We start from the raw sequence: 27,407 nt of genomic DNA on the forward strand, positions 1-27,407 counted from the left end.
GTGCTGAGTGAATCATGCCAGGGGTCAATGAGCTTGTCAGGTCAGGGAGTGCGAAGGGTAGTGACGTACCATGCAGAGTGTTTCTCTGGAGCAAGGAGTTTTGGGAATGTGGAATGTCAGGCCTTGGCAGTCTTAGATCGTTCGTTGTTTAGAATAGTCGTGGTTCTGGAAAGTCGTTGTTAAGGATTGTTTGCGGTTCGGACTTCGTGATTCAGGTAACTCGTAATTAAAACTTCGTGGTTAAGGTTGTTTCCCCTTAAAATACTAGCCTGGCTAGGCAGTTGTACATTCATGGTGCTGGCCTGGCTAAACAAAATGACCGAAAGCTTAGTTAACTCCTTCGCTGCGGCCGCTGATCCGCCGCAGCACTAACGGTCGCGGGCGGGCACGCGGCTCACCTGCGCTGGTGACAGAACCGTTCTGTCACGTCTCGCGGGTGAGCTGTGCTTGTGACGGAACGGTTCCGTCACGGCCCCGCCCGCTTAATTAAACCCGCCGCGCAGGCGCAAAATCAGTGCCGCTGCCGCCGGGCCGTGACGGAACCGTTCCGTCATGAGCACAGCCCACCCGAGGGGCGTGACGGAACGGTTCCGTCAGTAGCGTCGAAGTAGTTAATGTAGAGTACAAATATTGACAATATACCTTTGTGGTGACACTGACCTCTCTCTTGGCAAATCATTGGAAATAGGTGTTTCCTTCATTACCTGAACTTCAATTTCCAGCATTTCAATTTAGGGCTAGCAGCACCATTCTTCTGCTGACCTTTAGGCCTAAATGGGGGCCAGGATACTGCCAATTACGCCTTTTTACCCTGTGGGATTTCCTTCCTGACGTTAGAGGGATCAGACATTCTTGAGACAAATGGGCATTTTTGAAAACCTGGAATCTAAGTGGTGGAGACACCCATGCAAGTTCAAAGAAATGGATTGGATTGTGATGAACTAGTATTGAGAATTTGCTGAATTTTCTTCAAGGTAGCAATACCATAACTTGTGTGGTGAATAAAAATCAGACTTTTTTGAAAAGCCTCTGCTGGAGAACCAGCACAAGCCTCCCTGAAAATGTCTCAACATCAGCGGCTTCAACTTTGTGCATTTCAGTCTGCTCTGAGATTTTTGCCTGGAAGACCATAATAGAACTGCTTTCTAAATGTTTCCAACCGTGTGCAATGCATCCACCCATATGCCAGCCAGTTACAGACATCAAGAACATCGCTCCATGATTTCCAACCTTAATTAAAAAAAATTGAATTTTGAATGTAAATGCTTACTGTGGGACTAAACACCAACCTGTATTCGGCCATACTCACCTGCAGTAAAATGGTTTTATTATCATTTTATTTTTCAGTGGGGCGATGCTCCTCCGGCATAAAGGAAGAGCCGCCCCTGAGTGTTATGCTTTATTGCCTCTCTTCATTATTTTATTCCGACATGCTTTGATGAATACATGCAGTTCCTCATGCATTGATACCTACACTATACATAAATAGAAAATTCAATAAAGCAGGTTAAAAAAAAATAGTACATTGGAACACCCACCTAAACTCATCCTAACCTGCTTTCTTCCAGAAGAAAATCCTGGAAAGTGTAAAAACTCACTTTTAAAGATTATTTGTCCCCATTTCCATCTATACTTTTTCTCTAGTCATGTGAATTGTTAACTCTTTCTATTGTTAATTATGCACATCCGATGTGGCAGGCGCACACTATATGAATATCTTTAATAAATAAATATCAGCTATGGAAGGAGTATACTACAAAAAAAACAGGGTGCAATATAAACTAAGTAATAAAATATCCACAGCTTTACATGAAAAGGATGTAGTAAGCTGCCTTGGTTGTCTGCTACCATATGAAGGTCCTCTGCTTACGCCTCCAGCCATTGCATGGTATGAACCACTTCAATGACTTGTATTAGTATGGTTAGATGTCGAATATCGGATATAATATGTTTCCAACTTCGTGAGAGGTATCACGCTCATTGTTACACTAGATGTGTGCCATTGCATTTCAGAGGTATATTGTTTTTGCAGAAAGTATTGTAATCATGATTTTATTATTTGTATTATTTAGTTGAAGCTCATCATCTGCTAGTTGTAAATCACGCACACTTTCTCGATATTATATAATAAAATACTGTGCTTGATTATAAATGTTAATATTTGTTCTCCTTTGGCCTCGTTTTATAATTTTATCATTTCGGCCGAAGTATTTTTGAAGATGAAATTCCCTATCCAGGACCTCACAGTTCAGTCATGAACTGCAAGGTATCACCTGCAAAATATTTTGCTCCAGGTAAACATACAGTTCTGTTCACATTGTAGACACCCATTAGTTTGCTATGTATGCTGTACAACAGTACAGCTGCCCGAGCATTGTAGCGGTGCAATTGAATTTATCAGTCTTTGTAAAATACCTATCCCTCTCCTAGTAAGAGATCAGAAATGGGCATGCTGTGGACTTGCTTGTCCTACACACCCATCTTTTAACCTTCTCAAATAACCAGCATCAGTTTCTGTTGTCCAAGCTATTGGTTGGTTCAGGAATGTTTAGTTTTCTTTCCTAACTTCTAAATTACTCAGCAGTGGATATTGTAGCATCCCAACAGCCCGAAGTGACTCTGGTGCAGAGCTTCTGAATATATTGCCTGGTACCACTTACACTCATGTTTTTGTCTACTTTTAAGATTAGAAGAAATGGAGGACAAGTATCAAAACCGAGAATCCCGACCTGAAGACTTGCAGGTTATCGCTGAGCTGAAAGACATGGTCGCAGAGCGGGATCAGCTCATAAAGAAGCTGATTGTAAGTTGTTTCTTTGTTCTACATCTACATTGTCCGACAGACCTCTGCTAGAACCGAAGAGTATTTACAATTCAGATCCATTATAATAAATCATTTAGTGCACCCTTAGCTGTTCATTGATTCATAAATAATTGCCTACTTTTTAGGTTATTTATGAAGGCGGCATTCCCAAGCATACCATTTGCATGTTCAATATTTATGTTTCAAATTTGTTAGAAGTGGTTCACACTGTTCGACTGCTCTCTATCTCGTTGATCATTAAGTTTTCGTACCGTGTGTCTCTTTCAAAGGATGACAAGAAGTTCTACCAGCTGGAGCTTGTGAACAGAGAGACAAACTTCAACAAAGTCTTCAATGCGAGTCCCAACGTAGGCGTCATTAATCCTCTAGTAAAAGTAAGTACCTTTGTCTTCATGTTTTTAAATCCAAGAGCACAAAGTTAGGATGCAGTGTGCAAAGTTTGTTTCTTAGTGTGACCTACATATTTTCAAAAGCGCAGGCATGTGCTTGTTTATTTATGCAAAGCCATAGAATAAGCATCTCCTACTAATCACACTGAGTATTCTGCAATTTTATTGTGTTGCTGTTCACCTGCACTGCCTAAAGGTCCTCTGAAGTAGCTGGGGAGTGACATACTGGGCCTCAATACATTGTATGCAATAGTTTGTACTGAACTCTGGCGGCTAGAGGCTGTCAGTAGCATACATCCTTATTAACATATATCCATCCATCATGGGGTCTCACCACCAAGCATATAAACTCATGACCCAATCCTTTGGTTATATTTTTTACAGGACATAAGGCTTAAGGCTCAGTTTAGCAGACAGGTGCTATAGACCCAGGAAAATATCCTTGTCATTTCCCATCCAGCTTAGCAGTCTTGTAAATGTTTGTATTTTCCATTTAACCCCTTCACTGCTGGCAGGTTTCCGCCCCTGTGCGGTAAACAAACGAACAGGGGCGGGCCATGACGAACCCCAGCCGTCATCAGCACACGAGCACTTTAGTGCATGACTGCTGGGGTTCGTCACCAGCATGGAAGGGGTTAAATGTCTCACAAATTGTCATCTTTGTAGCAAATGTATTACTATACTAATAATTAGTATTCTTTTTTGTTGTAGATGTAAAGTGCTTCCTTGCCCTTTTGGCTTGGAAGGCACGATATAAAACCTTACACTGTAAGCAAATAAATAACACGTTAAAACACTAGGAGCCCTCTTCGCCAAAAACATAGTATCTGAATCCGTAAAAATCTGCCTATGTGCGGGTACAGATTTACGACTTTTTGATCTTCACAAAAGTATGCCTGGAAGACTGCACTGGGTGTTTCTTATGGGAATGTCATGCAGCTGTTTTTTCTGAATTCTTTTATATATTCCCTTATGTGGAGGTCTCTGTAGCAAAGAATTCAGCACAGGTTGAATGGAAGCTCCGGTGCAAATGCACCTATTTTCCTTGGCAGGAAAACAATTTTCCCTGCAGAGAAAGCCCTTTCTTTACACCTCCACCAAGTCTGTTGGTGATACCTTCATTGTCTCTTCCTAGTAGGGGAATACATCTCTAACCATTTTTAGGGTGGAAACCCTCAGCAGGGAGTTTGAGAATGCATACCAGCATACAAGTTTAGGTGCATTACCAAACATTTAAGGCAAACCACGCCTTGAAAAGGCCCACTTTCGTCCCAATGAGTGGACTTTATTTCCATTTATGATCAAATTCACCTATGCAAATATTGCCCTGCTATTATCAGGGTAGCCACCAGAGTGTGCCTTCTTAGCTATCTGTAGAGAGCATGATCATCATCAACATGCAGATACATCTTGAGGATAGGAAAGACCAACTGATGTATGGAGCATATAGTAGGGATCTGAACAACCATGTCTGGAAGGGTGTGACTATGGTTCCATATGTTGCACTGTGATGTTCACATTGTAAGTGCTAGCAACAATAGGTAAGGTAACTTCTGTGCTTCTACCCTCGATTTCCAAAGTTTTTTCAATAAGGTCCACCTTCTGCTGTTAGTGAAAGGCTTCTTGAATGTGGGGTAAATTATTACACTTCTAGACAACTGGCTAGGTAATAGAAAGACTCAAAGGAGCTACTGTAAAATGTGCAAGGCCTTACACCAGTTGCATAGTCATGTGTCGGACCATTAGAATGCTTGACAACCTTGAAACATTAAAGCATGCTGGCCAGATACTGTCCGGTACTGTCATAGGAGATTTGAAAAGTGAAATGGTTTAGTTGCATCAGAAGTTTAAAACTCTAGTGATTCGTGAATTAAAAACTTCTGTGCGCATCAAGACCATTTCCTCTTTTGTAAATGAATTTCTGACTGGTCTTTTGATTCAAAATGAAACCAGAAAGTAACATAAATAATATCAAATCTTATAAGTGAAAAAACGCGGTGACATAAGAGAAACATACCTATAATAACTTGTGCTTCACTGTGGATTTTTTTAGATGCTTGGCTATGCATGATCAACGGTGGCTAACTATATCTTAAGCTGTTGAAGAGAATCATGTAGATATTGAACATTACCATTCTCTGTGGTTCTCTGCACTCATTTTAGATTACCTTTTAAAGAAGTCCCCCTGTCATACCAGTATGGGACATTTTTCTTAAAAAAAAAAAATCTTTTTATTTGCAGAAGAAATCAATTAGGTGGTCATCGCATACTGGGAGTACAGTTTTCACTGAGTTATCACTGGAAAACACAGTTTATACAGATCTTGTCTGGTACAGCATTTCTCTGGATAGTATCAATGCAGCAGTAATTTACAATGTAATCAGCTCGTTAATGGGCGTAATTAGGGGGGTTCACATAGGTTACCACAATAATCATTCCATTTGGACCATACAGCCACCCACTTCCGGGAGCAGCCCCGGGCCATATAAACTGTCTTTTCTTGGATCATACACCAGTCCATATCCTTCGTCCAGGAACTGAGCGTTGGAGGTGTTACCGATTCCCACAATCTTGCTATATTCCTTTTTGCAATTGCCAATCCTAACGTTACCCATATTTTGTCTTTTGAAGATAGATCTGTGGGCTCCCAGATGTTCAGAAGGCACCTCTTAACCTCTGGACGCAATTCCACCCCCATACCTCTCGCATACAGTTGTGTACCCGCTTCCAATAAGTTTGCAGCACGGGGCATTCCCACAGTATGTGAAAGAAAGTTCCTACCTCCCCACATCTCCTCCTGCAGAGCCCATCTTCACTTCGGCCCATCAAAATCAGCCTAGTGCCAGAGATATAGACTCAGTGAAGTATTTTCAATTGGACCAGTCTCAATTTGGCTGATATTGCTATTTCCTTGAGGGATGCAAGCGCTTCTCTCCACTCCTCGTCGTCAATTTTGAGTCCGTATGCCTCTCATTTTCCCCTAAAGGCTAACAATGGGTCTGGAGTGTGATTAACAAGCTTCTTGTATGTGACGGAAATAGCCCGTTCTGGAAGGTGGCCACCCAGCAGCCTGTCTTCGAGAGGGGAGGACTCCGGGAGCTGAGTCCCTGGAGGGATGTTTGCCTGAAGGGAATTCCTAACCTGCAGATATCGAAAGTGCTCAGTGTGCGCCAGGTCATAAGTGTCTTGGAGCGAAGAAAATGTCACAACTCCGTCAGGGCCCCACAGGACTTTGATGTGAGAGATCCCGATCAAGTCCCAATTGCGGAACCCTTTGGTGCGGCTCAGTGTGCCCAGTCTTTCCAAAGCCCATAGTGGAGTAGCCAGTGTAAGTTTGTCAGCCCATCCCAGTTTTCGGTTAGCAATGTGCCATAGTTGGACAGAGTGTTTCGTAGGTCCTGTGAGGGGGGACCTACCAGGTCTGGAATAAAGTGCAGCCTCGTAGTTCCCGCCCGGGAGGAGCCATCTGTCCATCCCATATCCGGGGTCGTTCCCGTCACAATAAGTGCCCTGATTTATGGCAGAGAGATGCGCAGCCCAATAATATTTCCAGATGTCTGGAAGTGCTATACCCCATCACACCATCCTAGTGTGAGTTTCTGTAGGGATATGCAGGGCATCCCGGTTCACAATAGATCTCTCTGTGTGGCCTCGATGGCAGCAAAATATTTTAGTTTTAGAGGGCGTAAAGAAACCGTGGCAGCACCATCATTTTAAAGAGCGCTGCCCGACCCAGTAGGGGCAGCGGGAGTTTCTGCCAAGTAGCGGTCTCTCTCTTAAGCCGTTGCAAAGGCGGCAGAAGATTCTTCTCGTATATAATGGCCTTCTCCTTAGAGATAAAGACTCCCAGGTACATGAACCTATCTGTGGCCTTCTTAATTGGGCAGTCGCGCAGGATTGTTGGGGGGGGCCCTTTGGTGGACATAAAGGAGTGACTTTCCCCAATTAATACTGTATCCTGAATTCTCCCCGAAGCTGGTAAAGATATCTAAGGCTACTGTAAGGGACTCACGAGGGTTTGTGAGGTACAAAAGGATGTCATCCGCATAAAGCGAAATCCTGTCCTCCCGTCCGTCGGCCCATCGGAGCCCTTTCAGGTAGGGAGCTTGTCGTATCCAGGCAGCCAGTGGTTCCAGGGAGAGGGCAAAAAGCAAAGGTGAGAGGGGACACCCCTGTTGCGTTCCTCTTCCTAGTGTAAAAACCTCCGAGATTTTGTTGTTTACTACCACCTGGGCCAAAGGTTCGGTATAGAGGAGGCGCACCCAGCCAATAAAGTTCGGACCAAAGCCCAGCTTCCGAAGAACTGCCATCATGTAGGGCCACTCAAGCGTATCGAATGCCATTGCGTCGTCCAATGACACCACAACTGCATCCTCTTGAATCGTGTGACAGCATCCCAATACTCCGTGGAGACGGCGCAGGTTAAGAGCCGTGTTACGGGTGGCCATAAAGCCTTACTGGTCCGGGTGGACCAGCGTATTGAGAACCGGCTTGAGCCTATTAGCAAGTACCTTGGCCAGGATTTTAGGCTCAGCATTCAATAGTGGTATTGGTCTGTAGGAGGCACTTAATTCTTTTGGTTTTCCTTCCTTAGGGATGGCCACAATTGTGGCTATTCGCTGGTCCCTCGGCAGTATACCTTGCTCCCTACTTTCCTCAAACATGTGTTTTTGGTTCAGGCTCAGGCTGTCATTCTTTAGCTTGCTTGTAGAGCTCAATACGGAGACCATTGGGCCCGAGGGCCTTTCCAGGTCAAGGGTCACAGATGGCCCTGATCAGTTCCTCCGTAGTAAGCGACTTCTCCAGAGTCTCCCGTTCATAATCCGAGAGGGTAGGTAGCATAATGTCGGCCAGTAGGACAGTTGAATCCTCCTCCGACCGATCGGACCCTCTGCTGTATACTTTTTGAAAGTGCTCTGCAAACTCCCTGACAATCTCGCTGGGTTCCGTAATGACGGCCCCCAAATCAGCCCTAAGCTGGGCCACCACTTTCTGCGCCTGCTTCTTTTTGTCCAGCCAGGCTATTAATGTGCCCGCTTTGTCCCCTTAATCATATAGCCGGCCTTCCCTATCTCGTGCTAGGATCTTAGCAGCGTCAGTAGCCAAAGCCTTGTATTCTGCAGCTTTAAGTTGCATCTGGTGCAGGATTTCTGGACTACCGTTTTTCTGTGCTGTTTTTTCTAGAGCGAGGAGATCGCTTTCCATGGTTACCATCTACACTTCTCGCTCCTTACGGCGTCCAGCGATCGGGGAAAGGGCTTCTCCCCTCAGCACCGTCTTAAAGGCTTCCCAGAGGACTACCGATGACTCCACGGTCCCTACGTTTTCCCCAAAGTACTGGTCAATTGAGAGTGGGACATTTTTCAAGAAAGGCAAAAAGCATTTTTGGAAGGGTCAATTATGAGTTAGAGGTAGACCCTATGGTTATTGAGCAGCTGGCTGCTGGTGGCTGTGCTAGCAATGATAATACAGGTTGCTAGCTGCATTTCCGTTTTAAAGTAAATTCTGGGAGCATAGACAGGGTGAGGGGAAAATTGGATGTGGAGGGAAAAAATGGAACAAGAAATAGTTTTGGTATAATAAAGGGATGGAAAGAAGCATCTCAGCCTTGGCATAGTGGGTTGTCGGTTGCATGTGGCATCTGGCATTGGATATGAAACCTACTACTCAGGAATGAAGTGGACATTTGAGGAGCGGCGTTCTAGTCATGAAGATTTATAGAGCAATTACAGAAAAGTCATGAATCTATTAGAGACCTCAGCTGCTACTAACTGGAATAATTATTTTACTTTAAATTAGTCTCTATAGATCATGGTGCCATTCATATAGTTCACTTCCTAAATTGGATGAACAACTGATCCATTCATGTGGGTTCCATGACCCGAAGTAGAGCTCTTATGACATTAGAACAGACTAAATTTCTAACACATTCAATTTGGAATCTTTTGGAATTTCCGTAGGGATTTAACATTTTCTTTAAGGACTCTGTAAAACATTGATAAGAAAAAAACTGCACACTTGTTAGGGTAAGAGTACTTTGAGACATCAAAGTTTAAATTCATAAATTAACACAACTCAATTTATTTTAGTCTTGATTTCTGGTTTGTATTTTTGGAACTCCTTCCTGGAATCACAAAAATCCACAAATGGCTTAACTGATACCCATGGAGGAGAGATAAGTGGATGAAAAGGAGCGAGTTTTAAATTACCAGCATGTAGCTCCATAATTCACAACTAAATGCAGCTCGGATTTCAGTGGAGCAAACAGCATGAAAAGAGGTTACATTAAATTATGTACTAAAAAAAGAAGAAAAAATACCTTGTAGGCAGCATCACTTCCTAAAATGTTAAACATGTAGTAATGAATTGCCAGGTTTCAGAATATGTACAAATTCCTTTCAATATTAACAGAACCGACTTAGATAAAAGACGAGCCAGGCTTCCTAGTGAATATATTGCTAGTTTTCTACTAAGGAAACATACTGTTCACAATTTGCTGTTTTATATTTTTTTGAAGACATGTAGTAGGTAGATGTCAATTAACAAAAGTGCAATTTTCTCCTGCTCACTCACTTTTCCAATAGGTAGTAAATCCTGCTCTAGCAGGCCAGGATGAAGATTTCTTATTAAACAAATGGTGCTGTTTCAAGGTTTTAGCGACCCTCCCTTTGCTTATGCATTGCCCTCTCCTGCGTGAGCACAGAACTCACAGTGACCACTAGCACTGCTTATGCCCACTAAATGTCTCTCACCAACCATTCCTATCATAGTAAGAGATGAGAATTGGGCATTCTGTGGTTTTGGTTCTCCTACACATTCACCTTTTGACCTTCTCAAATAACTACCATCAGTTCCTGTTTTACAATCTAGTGGTTGATTCAGGAATGTTTATGTTTCCTGCTTAACTTCTAATATTCTTATTTTTTTCATTTCTCAATTTTTTACAAGTAAAAAAGGTAGGACAGCCACACTTTTCTATTTTCTGAGAACTGCACAATTATTTTATGTCAGGATTTTAGAATGAGTTTTAGAGGTCAGTCATTAATTTGTTGCTAACCCTCATAAAGCTTGTGTTGTGTCTGTGGGGCTTGCACCAATGTCTTTTAACTATCATACGTGTATGCCAGTATCTGGAAATGAGTCAATGCTGCAGGTTACATTTAACTTTATTACAGGAGGCTGCAAAGAATATATTGATTAGAGCAACTCTGTACTGCAGCCGACATAGTCCTTTGGTAGTGGGGTGATTACTTGTACCCTATTCAATTGTCTGGTGATACTGGTTCGGTGAAAGAATTCTCCAGATCTTCAAATACTGTATTGTCTTCACTGAAAACATTCAGTTACAATACTGGAAATTGTGCAGTATCAGGACTCTTTTATTTCTTAGAATCAAAATCCACAAATTACAGCCAAATGGTTTCAATACAGTTAAAATCAGAAAGGAAATTTTTCAGAAAAGCTGAAGAACAATGACGCCAAACCCCTAACTCCCACTACCACCACCACTTTAAACACTCTAAGGGAGCAAAAGAACAACACAAATAATATCCTTAAATCAAAATTGCCCTGTTTCAAGAAACTGCAGATTGCTTGAACCCTACCCACCCTCTACAAGTACTTTAGATCATCAACCAATCAAACATAACCTCTGCACATCTTCAACATCTTGACTCCAGTCGAAGCAGCATAGGCGTATCTAAGTCTGTTACTGAAACAATTTGATACAACCTACCATTGCTGGGGTGTGGCTTGCAGGCCATGAGCATGGACGTGCTCTGCTAAGGCTCCGGCGCTGATCGGGGCATAATCCGATGAAAATTACCCCGGGAACTCCCGGAGTACATGCTTGGCACGGGGGATAGCGTGGACTAGACCCGACTGCCCTCTGAACCTGGTGAAGCCGGCGGCAAGGCGGCCGAGAATCCTTCATTGCCGGGTCCCCGGAGACGCGGCCTACAGCGAAGCCGTGCACACTGCAGCCAGGTCCCACAGTAGGAGGCGCGGCCGCCCGACTCGTGGGTGCGGCTCCCGGAAGTGCCGGTGGCTGGAGGTCAAAGGCCCAGAACCCGAAGCCGGAAGACGCGGTCGATGCCTGACCATCCCTGGAGAGTGGCCCCGACTACCGGGGCGCACAGGGCAGGCACGACGTTTAACAGAGGTGCTGCGGCGCCTTTCCGGGGGCAGTGGAGTTCGGCGGAGACGGCGGCGCCTGCGGCCTAAATGCGGGTGGAGTGACCCCCGGGGATCGGCACGGACATAACACTGGCAGCGAGGGGACTCCGGTTGGTTCGTTTTTCTCCCCCCCCCCTGGTCCTGAATAGCCTCTCCCCCCGCCGACCCACTCGAACTCCGGTGGCGGTTAGGAGGGCGGGACGCCGCCAGACTTGAGAGTGGGGCCGCCCGGCGGGCCCCCCGCTCCGCGGCAATTTTGTTTCTTGAGGGGTGTTGAGGCGCGACGGGCCCCAGAGGGATCAGGAGGCACTGTGGAGGTGCTGCGGTGCTTGGGCGACTTGGGCCTCTATGAGGATACACTACCGGAGGAGGGGTGGACTCCCCACGACCGGGCAAGAGAAGACACCGTGAAACCATTGGGAGCGCCCGCAGCCCTTCTCGCCCCCCCTCCCCCATGAGAGACACACGGCGAGCTGTTGCGTATGGGCAGCGGGGGGTTACACCGGAGTGAGACACGAGCCTCCTTGGGTGTATTGGACATCAGACTAGTGGCGCATGTATAGGGGGAGCGCGGACGGCCACGTGAGGGAGTACACAAGGACACTGGAGCTACTCTGCACCTACGACGCCCAACGGGAGATCGGACACTAAATCCACAGTTGAAATCCGCCGGGCGGGGTGACGCCGGGTGAGGTCCCGCCGCGGGTGCCTGGTGCCAAGAGACCTGCCGGGCCGAGAGCTAAGGACTGAGATCATCGGACATAATGGTCCACAAGGGTGGAAGGACGGTGGAGAGCTCTGGAGGCCTGACGTCGGTACCTGAGATGTCATCTAACGCTGGAGAGGGGGCACTATCGCTCCCTGCCACGCAACAACAAACGGAAGGTCCACAGATCGATAAATCGGACATTATCCTGCGGGAAATCAGAGACTCTAGAGCGGTGTTGGAACAACAAATTGGCACCCTGACGACCACAGTCTCCCTGTTGAAAGCGGATCACGGAAAACTGGCGGACAGAGGAAAAGAGCACGGCCTGACCATCAGCGAGATAAAGCCGACTGTGTCAGAGCACTCGACCTCTATCCAACAGCTCCAAACTCAGGTTGCCACACTTGTAGACCGGGTGGAGGATGCGGAAGGCCGTAATCGCCGAAATAACATCCGCGTTATAGGCCTTCCGGAACGCTGTGAAGGGACCCAAACCGCGGACTTTATGGAACAATGGTTCCGGGACTATGTGGCAGACGAGGGCCTCTCACCACATTTCTGCGTAGAGAGGGCACATAGGATCCCGACAGGCAGACCTACTCCTGGAAGGCCCCCACGCCCACTTATTGTGTGAATCTTGAATTACCGGGACAGGGACGTCCTGTTACGAAAGGCAAGGGAGAAGTCCCTTATTCAATACAACAACCATAAGATCTCCCTTTACCCGGACTACACCAACATGATCCTACCTAGAGGTAAAACGGAGGTTACAGAAAGCCAACCTCAAGTATGCACTGTTGTTCCCGGCCAGCCTAAAAATCGTGCACGATGGGAAAGCCCACTTCTTCGAGAGCCCTGCGGACGCCGAGGACTGGCTGGAAGTGATGGGCATAGAGGAGAGTCAAGGACCCTCACAGGACCCGAATACCGACGGATCGAGTGCCGACCAGAACGCGAGGGAGACGGATCCCCCCAAGCCGAAGCGTGGAGGGAGAAGACGTGGACCATCACAGGTACAACAAAAGGAGAAACAGCTGGATGCTTTGGTATTGGCAAGTACCTTCCGGGAGGATCCTAAGAAGATCACGACGGACTCAGAAAATAGTACGGTCCACTCAGACTCAGACCATAGTGTACTCCTGTTCCCCAATGTAACGCCCAGCTCAGCTGATGAAATGTTGGACAATTGCGAGAATGAAGGCCTGACCGGAAGTAGCTGAACTGCACACAAACCTTATCGTATTGTCTACATTTTGCTTATATGGTGCTAAATGTCTTCAATTGGGTCCGGGGAGGCAGTTGGACGTGTCATAGGTGGCTACCACTATTGTCAATGACTACATTCTGTTACTCCTCTTGATTGGGCACAGCTACTGGTAGATATGGGCGAAGGACACGGGCGACTAGGGATATGTTTTTCCCCCCTTTTAATCATTCGTAACGTTGCCCCAAAGACAGTTTGCTGTAGAGCTGGCAGAGCCCGTGGGGCTGCAAGCAGAGACTGACATGGTGCTCGGCCACCTCCCAATGGCGAACGCACTGGTTTTTCAGTCCTTTTGAGACTTGTTCAATTGTTGGGCCCAGCCTGGTTTTTTGGCTGCGCCATTATGGTTCTGTTTTGTGTAAAGGGTGGGGGGTGGGCGATCTCCTGGCGGTTGATATGTAGGGCTCAGGCTGGAGGACGTTGGTGGTTACAGTGTAGACACACATTTGAGTATGGCTAACACAGTGGGGAAGTATAGAATCACAACATGGAATGTGAGAGGACTGGGGGCGGTACAAAAGAGGCACAGAATTCATGCCTTCCTGTTGAGACATCACAAACAGATTGCTTTTCTCCAGGAATCCCACCTCACTGCATCGAAAGCTCTCAAAATGAGGAAAAAATGGAGGGGCACGATCTTATCTACGAAATACTCCGCTTTCTCTAGAGGGGCAACAATATGGGTTCGGCATGGCATACCGTTCTTGGAAGTGGAAAGGAGGGTAGACGACCAGGGCAGTTACATATTTGTGAGGGGTACGTTGGATGGTGCGCCAGTGGTACTGGGCTGTGTCTAAGCCCCGAACTTTGACCAAGACAAATTCCTACAGAGGGTGGGACTGGCGATAGCGGATTGGTCCACTACCCCCTGGATATTGGGGGGAGACTGGAACATGATCATGGATCTGGACCGAGACAGATCACATCCTCCCCTACAGGTGGCGGGTGTCTCCCGGCTGACGGAGATATTTTGCACATGGGCGGCGGGTTGGGGCCTGCAGGATGCTTGGCGCTCCCTTTATCCCGAGAGCAGGGAATACTCTCATTACTCACACATTCACAGGCTCCACACTAGAATTGACCGGTTCCTTTGCTCCGCACCTCTGATTTCCAGAGTTGAAAATCCGGAATACTTAGCGGAGACCTTCTCAGATCACAGGCCCCTGACATTCAGCCTCCTCTGGGGCGGGGTTCCTACCCCGGTCCCCACATGGCGCCTAGACCCCCTTCCGGGCGTCCCTGTCCGAGACATTGGGCAAATATTTTGTGGAGAACTGGGACACAGCCTCCACGAACTTAGTGGTTTGGGATGCCATGAAGGTGGTGGTGCGAGGATCGGCGATTTTACAACTGGTGGGAGCCCGACAGGAAATACACCGAAAACTAATAGGCATAGAGGACAGGTTCAAACAGTTAGAGCGAGAGGTAGCGGTTGATCCCACTAAGCGGGAAGAGCTGCAGTTAGAGAACATAGAACATACCCTTGAAACATTACGGATCATTGACCACAAAGAATACATCCGTCGACGACACACAGAGGCGGATAGGTCGGGAGCATTGCTGGCCCGCCTAGTTCGGGAATACCCGGACATCCCGGTGATAACCAGGATTCGGACGCAAGACGGACACCTGGTGGATACGCAAACTGAGATCAACAGGGCGTTCCATGACCACTTGACTACATTATATACCCAGCCTACAGGCGTTGATCCGGGTCAAATTACTGCCTTTTTGTCTGACCTCCCATTCCAAGTCCTGGATGCCGGAGCCCAAAAAGACCTTGAGGGCCCCATTACACAACACGAGATTAGGGTGGCCATCAAGTCTCTGAACAGTAAAAAGACGCCGGGCATGGACGGACTCCCAGTGGAGTTTTATGCGACCTACTCAGACACCTTGGTACCAATCCTGGAGAAAGTATACCGAACAGGATTGGTGGAGGGCCGTTTGCCTGACTCCACGATGCAGGCATTGGTTGTTTCGCTCCCTAAACCCGGGAGGGATAGTCTAGACATGGTAAATTACAGGCCGTTATCAATGCTCTCCACGGAATACAAAATACTCAGTAAAGTGATAGCTCTGAGACTGCAGGCACACCTCCCTGCCCTGATCCATAGAGACCAATGTGGATTTCTCCCAGGCAGAAGCACCTCCATGAACAAACAACGCTTACATGCGCTCATGGCGTCCATTCCACCGACCCTCCCTAGAGCGGGTTGTATAGCCTTGAACCTCAGACAGGCTTTCGACTCCCTGGCCTGGTCGTATATGTTCTAGAGTCTGGAGAAGTTTGAGCTCCCTGTCTCTCTTTTAGCATTGATCAGATTACTTTATACCGCTCCGACGGCACGGGCACGCACGGGGCGACATATCTCTGACGCATACGTGATCCATTGTGGCACTAGACAGGGATGTCCCCTGTCTCCGCTGCTTTTCGTACTGGCCCTGGAACCCCTGGCCATAGCCCTGAGGACCAGGATGGCACCGAGTGGCATTCCTAGTGGTGGCGACCAACACCTGATGTCGATCTATGCGGACGATATACTGTTGTTTTTCCGTGACCTTGAGACCGATCACGCCGCCATATATGAGACCTTCGAGAGGTTCTCTGCAATTTCGGGACTGGCCATAAATCCGGAGAAGTCAAGCGGCTTCTACTTCCGAGACACTCCGAACCCTGGTTCCATACCCTTTGGGGCCCACCTCATCCCGGTAGCTCCCACCACATTTAAATACTTGGGGATCCAGGTTTATAGACATCAGGAGGACCAGATAGAGTGGAATATTAAAAAAGCTATATCACGTCTCCGCGCCTCGGTGGGGTTCTGGACGACGTTACCATTATCGGTCATGGGCATAATCGCAATCACTAAAATGGTAATGCTTCCTCATATGCTTTACTTCTTTGTTAACCTCCTGGTCCTTTTGCCAAAGTCTATCTTTGACACTCTTAATTCGCTCCTAACCACTCTGATTTGGGGGGTAGGTAGACAATGGATAGGGCTTCGTAAACTACAACTGGGGACCAGAGCCGGTGGAATGGGGGCCCCAGACTTCAGGACTATTACTACGCTAGCCAACTTCAATGGCTCTCATACTGGACGGCGGTACGGAACCTACACGAAATAGGCTACACGACTGACAGACTGGGACGGGGAGAACTACATGCTCTATCGCTGGTGGAAAGCTCTGCCATACGCGTCCTCAGTTGAGGCGTACGCGGCTAACACTCCCCTGTTAGGTATCCCGACGCCGCAGGGCAGACTCACGGACAGAGCGCTTCGACCTTGGAGGGAGGCGGGTGTGGAGAGTGTAGGAGACTTTTTCGGCGATGACCACCTTCTTACTCACGAGGCCTTCATAAAAGCCACTGGTGCCCCCCCTAGATTGTACCTCCTGCATGCCGCAATCACACACTACATACAACACCGATGGGCACCTCAACGCCTACAGCCCCCACAGCATGAACTAGTACACCTACTATATCTCATGGGATCGGGAGGACACCTGGTCAGATGGCTGTACACAGGGGTCAGGGCAAACGCTGCAGTCTCACTCACCTCGCTTATGCACACGTGGGCGCAGGACACAGGCCAGGAGCTGTGGGATAAGGACTGGGCCACGATATTAGAACACCCTAGACGGGTTTCACGTAATGTCCGGTTCAGATTTATTCAGTGGATGGTTCTACACAGGGCATACCTGACCCCTATGCGAATACATAAAATGTTTCAGGACTCTCCCCACGATTGCCCGCGATGCAGTGAGGAGCAGGCTGGGTTCCTTCATATGTTGTGGTTATGCCCGCGACTTCGAGAGTATTGGGTAGGGATATGCCGAATACTGCGAATTGTCACGACCCTGCCAGTGCCGTAGGAAGCACTGTACTGTTTGCTGGGGCTGCGCAGACGACCTAAGACACTGAAAGCCCAAGTGATACTCCTAGACCTGGCATTGTTTTTGGCCCTCAGGACGATAACAATGAGATGGAAGTCCCCTAGACCACCCGGGATACACGTATGACAGGCAGAAGTGCTCAAGTGGGGGAGGGCAGAGGGGACAACACTTAGGAGGGAGGAAACACGTGGTCTCCGAAGATTCCCCATATCCCAAGAATGGGAGACTATGCTCATCACACTGGAGAGCGAGGACCTAACCCAGGCAGCTGGTACCGGACCAGGAGACTAGTCAGGAGAGGCCACAAGAACGGCAGAGAGAGACGATGCACCCCAGATACTCTCACGACATAACCAATATCACCCCAAGATGTAGCACACGCTGACGCCTACAATAGCCGGAATAGCCCAATTCACATCTAGATAGTTGGAATGGTTGCACCGCCAGGGGATGGGAAGTTCAAGACAGCAAGAGGGTGGGGGGTGGAGGGTGGGTTACGGAAAGTTTGGACACTTTAATGTATGTTCTCACGATACTGATGCTTCGGGCCTAGTAGAAAGAATTGTGTTAATATTACTGTTATCGCCCCCCAAAAGTCTCAATGTAACAAGATAAGGGGATATGCGCGGGGTGAAAATACAAAACACCAGCTGATGGATCGACATGGTTTAATTGTGATGTACAATTTTGAATAATACAGCTGTGAATAAAGTGTTTGAAAAAAAAATACAACCTACCATTCCTATAGCTCACATTTTATCTTTGACACCGAAAACTCTACAGATTCATGCAACACATTTACTGTAATCACCCTAACCTCACTAGCCAAAACATTCTCTTCAATAATCCCACCCAACTACATAAACTGTTCCATTCCTGCTCAACAAAGTCAACCAGAGCCTGCTGCTCCTGTGGCTAACTAACATAAATACATCCTTCACCTCGGGAAAGGTACCAGACTCTTTACAAATTAGCCATGCAAAATCATTTTAATAAAACACGCAATGCTGCCTTGAATCACCCCAGCAATCACTGTTCCATCACAGGCCTACCCATCTAGCCATTTCACTGTAAAATTGTATTGCCACACCTGGAACTTATAAGTGGAGAGAGTTCTATTCTCTTGCATGTAAAGACAAAAGGCATGATTTAGTCAAATATGTATGCCACCACCAAAGCACTGTAACCAAACATAGACATTTATTTTCTTTTGGAATTTGTATAATAAAGAAAATTCAGAACTAAATGAATCTTCTTTTTACCCTTGCCGGAAATAAGGTTGTTGACCTTTGCGTCAAATGTATAAACGGTAATGCTACCCTCCCTCACACAGCAATTTATGAATTGGGAAGTTAATGAGAAATATATTGCACCTTTTTTCATAAATAGGGGAGAGGAGTTGGTGTAACTGCTAGGGCGGTCGTCCGCGAATCTGGGAACTGGGTTTGAGTCTCAACCACGACGCTGAACATCCTGTGATTCTGGGCAAATCACTTAATCTCCCCGTGCCTAACAAAAAAAAATGAATGTTTCCTCACCTAAAGCAACTGGTGCTATGTAAAGCGCTCTGATACCCGATTCGGGTCAAGTTTACGCTATATAAAACTCTGTGAAATAAAACATTTTTTTTAAAAAGTGGCAAATGTCCGTTTGTTTTTGGGTTGTGACAGCCATCTGTACTTATCTGATGCTTTCACTGAATAGTTATTAGTGTGGTGTTGAAGACAAATAACTGTTTGCATTTGGGGAAGTAATTTCAAGACTTTAACCAAACATGCTGAAACTATGCCTCATTCTGCACATCTTAAAGATTTGAACAGATCTCCCTCCTATCTTTGCACCCATAGACCATTTGTTTACAGGTCTTCTTTTAGAAAATTGTTACATGCCTTCTCTTACTCTCTCGCATATCTTTTTCTCAGGCTTATAGATCATTGAAGTCACAAAATATTTAATATTCGAATATATATCCTATTCAGCATGAGTACGTTCTTTGCCTTTAGAATATAAAAAATAACCTGGGATCATCATGCGTTATCCGCATAAGTGGTTCTTTCTGATTCCTTTAGAAACCAATTTCTGCACTTTTAGGAGATTCATGAATGCCGTCTCAGTTTGTCAGTTGTCATATTTGTAGATTCTCAAGTATTGGATCTTTCATAGATTCACATGCTTGTATCATCCCATCGTTGTAGTGGGAGTCCCAGGGTATATATATATATACATAAGCAGTACAAAATTACCATAGGCTACCATGCAATGAAAAGTCAGTGCCATAGCCTATCCACCTTCTTTTCTAAAAAGAACCAAAACCAATCAACAGCAACCTCTAGAACAATCCCAAGAGAGGCTAGGTTCCTCAGATTTTCTACCCCACGTCGTGTGAAAGGGAGTCTCCCTGAGCTCTGCTCAGTTTTTCTCTGTTTCTTCAAATTTCTTGCCAATATTTCTTCAAACATGTCTGAATCTTCTAAGAAAGGTCTCTTCAGGTTGTGTGGATTGTGTGGAAAAAAGAGGCTGCATTCAGATGAACTACATAAGGACTTCATCTACTGTATTACCCTCAACACAAGGTAAAAGAGTGCAAAATATGCAGAACCTTTTCTACTAAGACCCTCAAAGACAGGGAGGGTAGACTACTGATTTGGCTTAAAAAAATTAAGGCAAAATCTGATGTTCTCTCTGAGGATGAGGAGAGCTCTACCTCATAGACGTCTAGAGAAATACCTAAGAGGAGAGAAAGATCTCTTGAGAAGACATCAAATAAATCTCGCATGAGGAAGAAAGTACCTCACAAAAAGGAAAGCATACATTTCCTTCTGAGGAGAAAAGCCTTAAAAAAAAACAAAGACAAATAATCTTCTAATCATTCCATGAAGATATCTGTCTCTAAGAAGCTTTTTAACTGCCGACGGCGTTAGTTTCTAAGTCTTCGTCGTTGAGAAAATCATCTCCAAAGCAAGTTTCTCCTCCATCATCTTTGAAGAAATCTGGACGACGGATTTGACGACGGTTCCGTCGACGACGCTTCAGGTGATGATGATACAGTACTGCCGACTATTTCATCATGAACAACAACATCAACAACAACAACCTATTTGTCGGCGCGCTCGTCGACGACCGGGGTCTCGCCGACGATGGTCATTCCATCGAGAACGGTGGTTGCATCGACGGCTACGTCTACGGCAGCGACGACGACGATCTCGTCGACAATACTGACAATGGCTGTATCTGGTCCAATCATGTCCTCGTTGACGATGCAGACACCTTTACCGTCGACGAAGTTGTTCTGCTCTACGCCTGGCCGTAAGCGTCCATCTTCTCTACAGTTTACACCATTATATCCACCGACGACGTTCTCGTCGACGACACCGTCGACGAGACCATTTTACAGAATCCGGCAATAATTTCACCTTTACCTCCTTCAACATTCCTGGAGGAATCTGATGATGAAGGGATGTTATGGACCAGCAGATAGTCCTTCACAATTACATGTGAAGTACCAGAAAGATGATGACGAGGACTTTGGTGGATACTATCAACGAGAATATCCCCCTCCTCAAGCATGCACAAAAATGCAATATATGGAGCCAGTCTCTGAACCTATGGTTCACATTCATGTTGCAATGATTCAAGATCTGCAGGATTTGTTATGAGACTATCGTACACATTTTCCTTTGGCTCCTGCTCCTCCACCTCTACAGCCACTACTGCCTGCTACTCCTCAACCTCCACAGCCAGTCAATACACCACCTCATACTTCTGTGCCAGTATCCGCACCGTCCAGGAGGGGAGATACTAGTGGACCACAACTGCATCCAGATACCTCTGATGAGGATGAGATTGAATATACCCCTTCTCAGAAGGAGGCTCAAACAGGAGACAAGTGTGATGACTATGTCATATCTACACCAGCTTCTCCATTACCTCAGTTGATAGAATCTCCGCCAGAGGACATCGGCGGCTTTCATACTTTAATTGAGAGAGCGGTACAAAAGGGGGTGGTGATGAACGGAGCATCTGAATCAATCAAACACTCACACCCAGTCAAAAGATCTGGGTTTAATCCATCACCGTTCTTTAGCCCACTCTGCCACCCCAGTTCAGACATGGCTATATGCAAATCAGTCTGACCCTGTGCCACATGGGAACAGTCCAGCCCGAACTGCCAAGCCATGTCTTCCCTGGACCGGAAACAAGCTTCCGAGGACCGCCACCTGCCGCTCCTCTGAGTTCCAGAAAGAAAGTCCCTCTCTACTTTTTCTTGGACCAATGGAAAAATATAACACCAGACAAATGGGTCCTAGCTATAATACGGTATGGCCATACCCTAGAATTTACCACAACGCCACCTCATCACCCTCCCCAAAGATCGACAACTCATCATCTCCACTTATTACGAAGGAGGCTTTAATAATGCTGCAAAAAAGGAGCATTAGAGCTTGTTCTATGTTTTCAAAAAGGGAAGGGATTTTACTCTCGCTTTTTCCTCAAAAAAAAGAAGAGGCTGGCGTCCCATTTTAAACCTAAAAAAACTCAACAAATACATGTTGAATAAATCCTTTTGCATGGTCACTCTTCAAGAGATTTTACAGCTTCTGAACCATTCTGATTTTTTAACAAGCCTGGATCTGGAAGATGCTTACTTCCATATCCCGATTCACCCCAAACATCGCAAATGTCTACGGTTCACAGTGGCAGGCGCGCATTATCAGTTCATGGTCCTTCCATTTGGCCTTCGCTCAGCTCCACTGATTTTTACCAAGGGCCTTGCCCCTGTGACAGCCTTCTTAAGACTAAAAGGCTTACAAGTCTTCCCATACCTCGACGATTGGCTAGTAAAAGCTTCCTCTCTTCTTCAGGCTTCAGAAGACATTTCTTTCTGCCTACAACAGTTCTGTTCTCTGGGTCTGGCAGTCAATCTTCTTAAATCCATTCTAGCTCCTTCTCAGAGGTTAACGTTCCTAGGAGCACTGATAGACACTCTACAAAATAAGGTATACTTATCAGCGGAAAGAATGAATGCCATCTTGTCTCTGGCTCACTACTTTCGAAGAAGAAAGTGCGCTTCTGTTCGTCTCCTCAAATCCTTCCTTGGGATGTTGTCTTTCGCCATTCTCATGGTTCCTCATGCTTGGCTGAGAATGAGACCACTTCAAGAGCAATTCGACGCCCAATGGCTTTAGATATCAGGATCATTCGACAACATAGTTCGTATAACTCCGATCATGAAAGAGGCACTCTTTTGTGGCAATCTCCTCACAATCTCTCTCTGGGACAGTCTTTCCTTTCTCCTCTTCCAGAGTTTGTTCTGACAACCGATGCATCTTCGGAAGGCTGCAAGACCTGCAAGTAAGTGGCAAATAGAGTCTCTCTCTCTCCAAAATGCATATCAATTTTCTTGAACTGCAGGCGATTTCTCTAGCCCTTCAATCATTCCTCCCAAGGATAAAAGCCTCCACAGTCCTCATACGCATGGACAACACTACCTGCATGCATTACCTCAACAAGCAGGGAGGGATGAGATCCCGATCCTATCTTTGGAAGCTCAGAAGATATGGGAATGGGCATTACAGCATCAGATAACCATCAAAGTGGAGCATCTCCCAGGAATAAAGAACAACCTAGCAGACACGTTGAGCATATTAACTCAATCGAACCACGAGTGGGAACTGAACCACACAGATCTCAACCATATATTTCAAAAGTTGGGGACTGCCCAACTTGGACCTATTTGCATCTCAAGAGAACCAGAAATGCTGGTTCTATGCCAGCAGAAATCCTCAGCCAGGATCATGGGGGAATGCGTTTTCGATCAGTTGGTCAAGGATCTTTGCATACGGTTTTCCCCCATATAATCCAATCTCCAAATTGTTGATGGAAATGAAGAGGGAACCATGCCAACTCATCCTCATTGCCCCATGTTGGCCTCGTCAACACTAGTTCACAGAGCTTCTGCTGCTATCGCAGTCCAGTCCTTATCACCTTCCTCCATCAATCACATTGTTGACGAAGAACAAGTAAGAGATCCTGCATCCTCATCCAGCTTCACTGCAATTGCATGCCTGGAACCTGAGCCCAATGAATACAATGATTTAGACATTTCTCAAGATTGTAAGTTTATTTTGTCAAAGGCAAGAGCTAAACCAACATTAAAAATGTATAGACTGAAATGGAAACGTTTCTGCTCTTGGTGCCATCGCAATAGTATTCACCCTTTTGACTCTACCCCAGAAAAAATGCTGCCTTACCTTTTATCCCTGGAAAGGTCAGGTCTTGCTTATGCTTCAATAAGGATTCAGAAAAGGGGGTGGTGATGAACAGAGTGTCTGAATTAAGCAGACCACTCTTACCCAGTCCAAAGATCAGGGCTTGATCCATCACCGTTATTTAGCTCACTGCACCATCCCAGCTCAGAACCTGGCTATATGCAAATTAGTCTGTCCCTGGCCCAGTGCATCATGGGAACAGGGCAGACCAACCTACCAAGCCAATTCTTCACCGGAAAGGAGACAAGCTTTCGGGGACCGGTTTCTGGCATTTCAGCCGTCGTCGGCCCGGCTTGCTTGAATCCTGATGGTGCAGTGAGCAAGGGACTCATGTCTGAGTATACCCTGCCACACCTATAGTGGCCAAAAACGATTCAGAAAAGGGGGTGGTGATGAACAGAGTGTCTGAATTAAGCAGACCACTCTTACCCAGTCCAAAGATCAGGGCTTGATCCATCACCGTTATTTAGCTCACTGCACCATCCCAGCTCAGAACCTGGCTATATGCAAATTAGTCTGTCCCTGGCCCAGTGCATCATGGGAACAGGGCAGACCAAACTACCAAGCCAATTCTTCACCAGAAAGGAGACAAGCTTCCGGGGACCGGTTTCTGGCATTTCAGCCGTCGTCGGCCCGGCTTGCTTGAATCCTGATGGTGCAGTGAGCAAGGGACTCATGTCTGAGTATACCCTGCCACACCTATAGTGGCCAAAAACGATTCAGAAAAGGGGGTGGTGATGAACAGAGTGTCTGAATTAAGCAGACCACTCTTACCCAGTCCAAAGATCAGGGCTTGATCCATCACCGTTATTTAGCTCACTGCACCATCCCAGCTCAGAACCTGGCTATATGCAAATTAGTCTGTCCCTGGCCCAGTGCATCATGGGAACAGTGCAGACCAAACTACCAAGCCAATTCTTCACCAGAAAGGGGACAAGCTTCCGGGGACCGGTTTCTGGCATTTCAGCCGTCGTCGGCCCAGCTTGCTTGAATCCTGATTGTGCAGTGAGCAAGGGACTCATGTCTGAGTATATCCTGCCACACCTATAGTGGCCAAAAACGATTCAGAAAAGGCGGTGGTGATGAACAGAGTGTCTGAATTAAGCAGACCACTCTTACCCAGTCCAAAGATCAGGGCTTGATCCATCACCGTTATTTAGCTCACTGCACCATCCCAGCTCAGAACCTGGCTATATGCAAATTAGTCTGTCTCTGGCCCAGTGCATCATGGGAACAGGGCAGACCAAACTACCAAGCCAATTCTTCACCGGAAAGGAGAAAAGCTTCCGGGGACCGGTTTCTGGCATTTCAGCCGTCATCGGCCCGGCTTGCTTGAATCCTGATGGTGCAGTGAGCAAGGGACTCATGTCTGAGTATACCCTGCCACACCTATAGTGGCCAAAAACGATTCAGAAAAGGGGGTGGTGATGAACAGAGTGTCTGAATTAAGCAGACCACTCTTACCCAGTCCAAAGATCAGGGCTTGATCCATCACCGTTATTTAGCTCACTGCACCATCCCAGCTCAGAACCTGGCTATATGCAAATTAGTCTGTCCTTGGCCCAGTGCATCATGGGAACAGGGCAGACCAAACTACCAAGCCAATTCTTCACCAGAAAGGAGACAAGCTTCCGGGGACCGGTTTCTGGCATTTCAGCCGTCGTCGGCCCGGCTTGCTTGAATCCTGATGGTGCAGTGAGCAAGGGACTCATGTCTGAGTATACCCTGCCACACCTTTAGTGGCCAAAAACGATTCAGAAAAGGGGGTGGTGATGAACAGAGTGTCTGAATTAAGCAGACCACTCTTACCCAGTCCAAAGATCAGGGCTTAATCCATCACCGTTATTTAGCTCACTGCACCATCCCAGCTCAGAACCTGGCTATATGCAAATTAGTCTGTCCCTGGCCCAGTGCATCATGGGAACAGGGCAGACCAAACTACCAAGCCAAATCTTCACCAGAAAGGAGACAAGATTGGTAGTTTGGTTTGCCCTGTTCCCATCATGCACTGGGACAGGAACAGACTAATTTGCATGTAGCCAGGTTCTGAGCTGGGATGGTGCAGTGAGCTAAAAAATGGTGATGGATCAAGCCCTGATCTTTGGACTGGGTAAGAGTGGTCTGCTTAATTCAGACACTCTGTTCATCACCACCCCCTTTTCTGAATCATTTTGTCCACCATAAGCGTGGAAGGGTATACTCAGATGTGAGTCCCTTGCTCATTGCACCATCAGGATTCAAGCAAGCCGGGCCGACGACGGCTGAAATGCCAGAAACCGGTCCCCGGAAGCTTGTTTCCTTCCCAGTATAAGAATTGGCTTGGTAGTTTGGTTTGCCCTGGCATTCTTCAGGACCACCACCCCAGTCTCGATTGTGCCAGGAGGCACCGACGGATAGAGCGGGGTCTCACCGGTATCGAGCTGGCGCCGAGTGAGATGAGGTAAAACCACTGAAGAGCATAGATGCAGCATTGCTTCTTTGCTCATCGGGGTTTCGAGAAATTATACAGAAACTGTATGTATCTGTCTTATACCCACTTTTGATTAGTTTATGCAGTGACATTTTTTGACATGGTCCTGAAGAATGCCAGGGTTCTTATATCCATTGATGGTAGAAACATGTTGACCGAGCCTATGTTAGAACAGTGATTAACTCTAACTGTTCAGAAACTTTTTGCACTTTTTTGTCATTTTCACAGTTTTAGTAGGGCAACTGCATGGATTTACAAATAGGTTGTGTTGTATATTAATGAACACATAATCCAGGGGGTCTACCCATTTTTAACTCACTTCACTTACATGCACTGCACTCTTTGAGATAATGAATCATGTCTAAAGTACATTACACATATCTTCAGTTGAGTTTTTTCCTTCAGACAGAATCATCAGAAGGATACGGTGTATCACACATTGGTTTTCTCTGATTCATAAGAGAGCCAGGGTGGACACTGTTTGGTTCCCAGATGATGACACTGGGCACGATATTGTGTAATGATGGGATACCTTAATATCCTTGCATGATTCTTAGTTATAGCCTTTCCCTTCTCTTACACATAAGCGGGGATATTAATAGCACATCCCCCCTTTTTTTCGTTGAGATATACATTGGTCGTAGAGTATATCGACGATAGTCTTCAGGATTCCGTTTAGTATATTAGTTGTAAGGAACGGGGGATTGAATCCTGTTTAGACTATAAACTTCCCTCAGACCCTCCTTTGTGGTTTCAATCTTTCATAGATTCACATGCGACCCACCCTCCTTCCCGGAGAGGCTTACTTTATTCTCTAAGGTTTATACTTGCACACTTGTGCTAGAAAATCTGAGGAACCTAGACTCTTTTGGGATTGTTCTAGAGGGTGCTGTCGCCTGATTGGGTGTTGATTGGTTTTGGTTCTTTTTACTAAAGAAGGTGGATAGGCTATGGCACTGACTGTTCATTGCATGGTAGCCTATAGTAATTTTGTACTGCTTATGTATATATATATATACACCGTGGGACTCCCACTACGACGATGGGGATGATACAAGCATGTGAATCTATGAAAGATGCCAATACTGGAGAACCGTAGTTACAGGTAAGTAACTCGTTTTCTTAATCATCAATAGAGTAAGCTGTTTGTATAATATTTGTGAACAAAGATCCACATAACAAACAAATAAGGTGCTCCTTGTGAGTGATAGAGCTCAGTGCACTTGAGTCTAGGGGAAAAAAACTATGGAATTTGTGGAACAGCTCTAATTTGATCAACTATTGGCAGGCACAAACAAAAAATCACAAGCCCAAATGTCTCTTTACTTATAATGTCCGCCCTATAGACAATATTATTTCCAATACAAAACTCCAAAGTATCGATGTTTTGACACCCCCCATCAATACTTT

General features: G+C 46.2%; 1 protein-coding gene across 4 annotated transcripts in view; it reads left to right on the plus strand.

The window, feature by feature from the left end:
• FAM184A (family with sequence similarity 184 member A) overlaps positions 1-27,407 on the plus strand; it is a 499,679-nt gene that overhangs the window by 463,787 nt on the left and 8,485 nt on the right. For all 4 annotated transcript variants that reach the window (XM_086926730.1, XM_086926731.1, XM_086926733.1 and 1 more), the window contains 2 exons: positions 2,686-2,803; positions 3,094-3,198. In XM_086926730.1, the coding sequence (XP_086782856.1) occupies positions 2,686-2,803; positions 3,094-3,198 (223 nt within the window). The remainder of the gene's footprint in view (positions 1-2,685; positions 2,804-3,093; positions 3,199-27,407) is intronic.

Source organism: Lissotriton vulgaris, chromosome 6 (genome assembly GCF_964263255.1).
Source record: "Lissotriton vulgaris chromosome 6, aLisVul1.2, whole genome shotgun sequence".
Taxonomy (NCBI): domain Eukaryota; kingdom Metazoa; phylum Chordata; class Amphibia; order Caudata; family Salamandridae; genus Lissotriton; species Lissotriton vulgaris.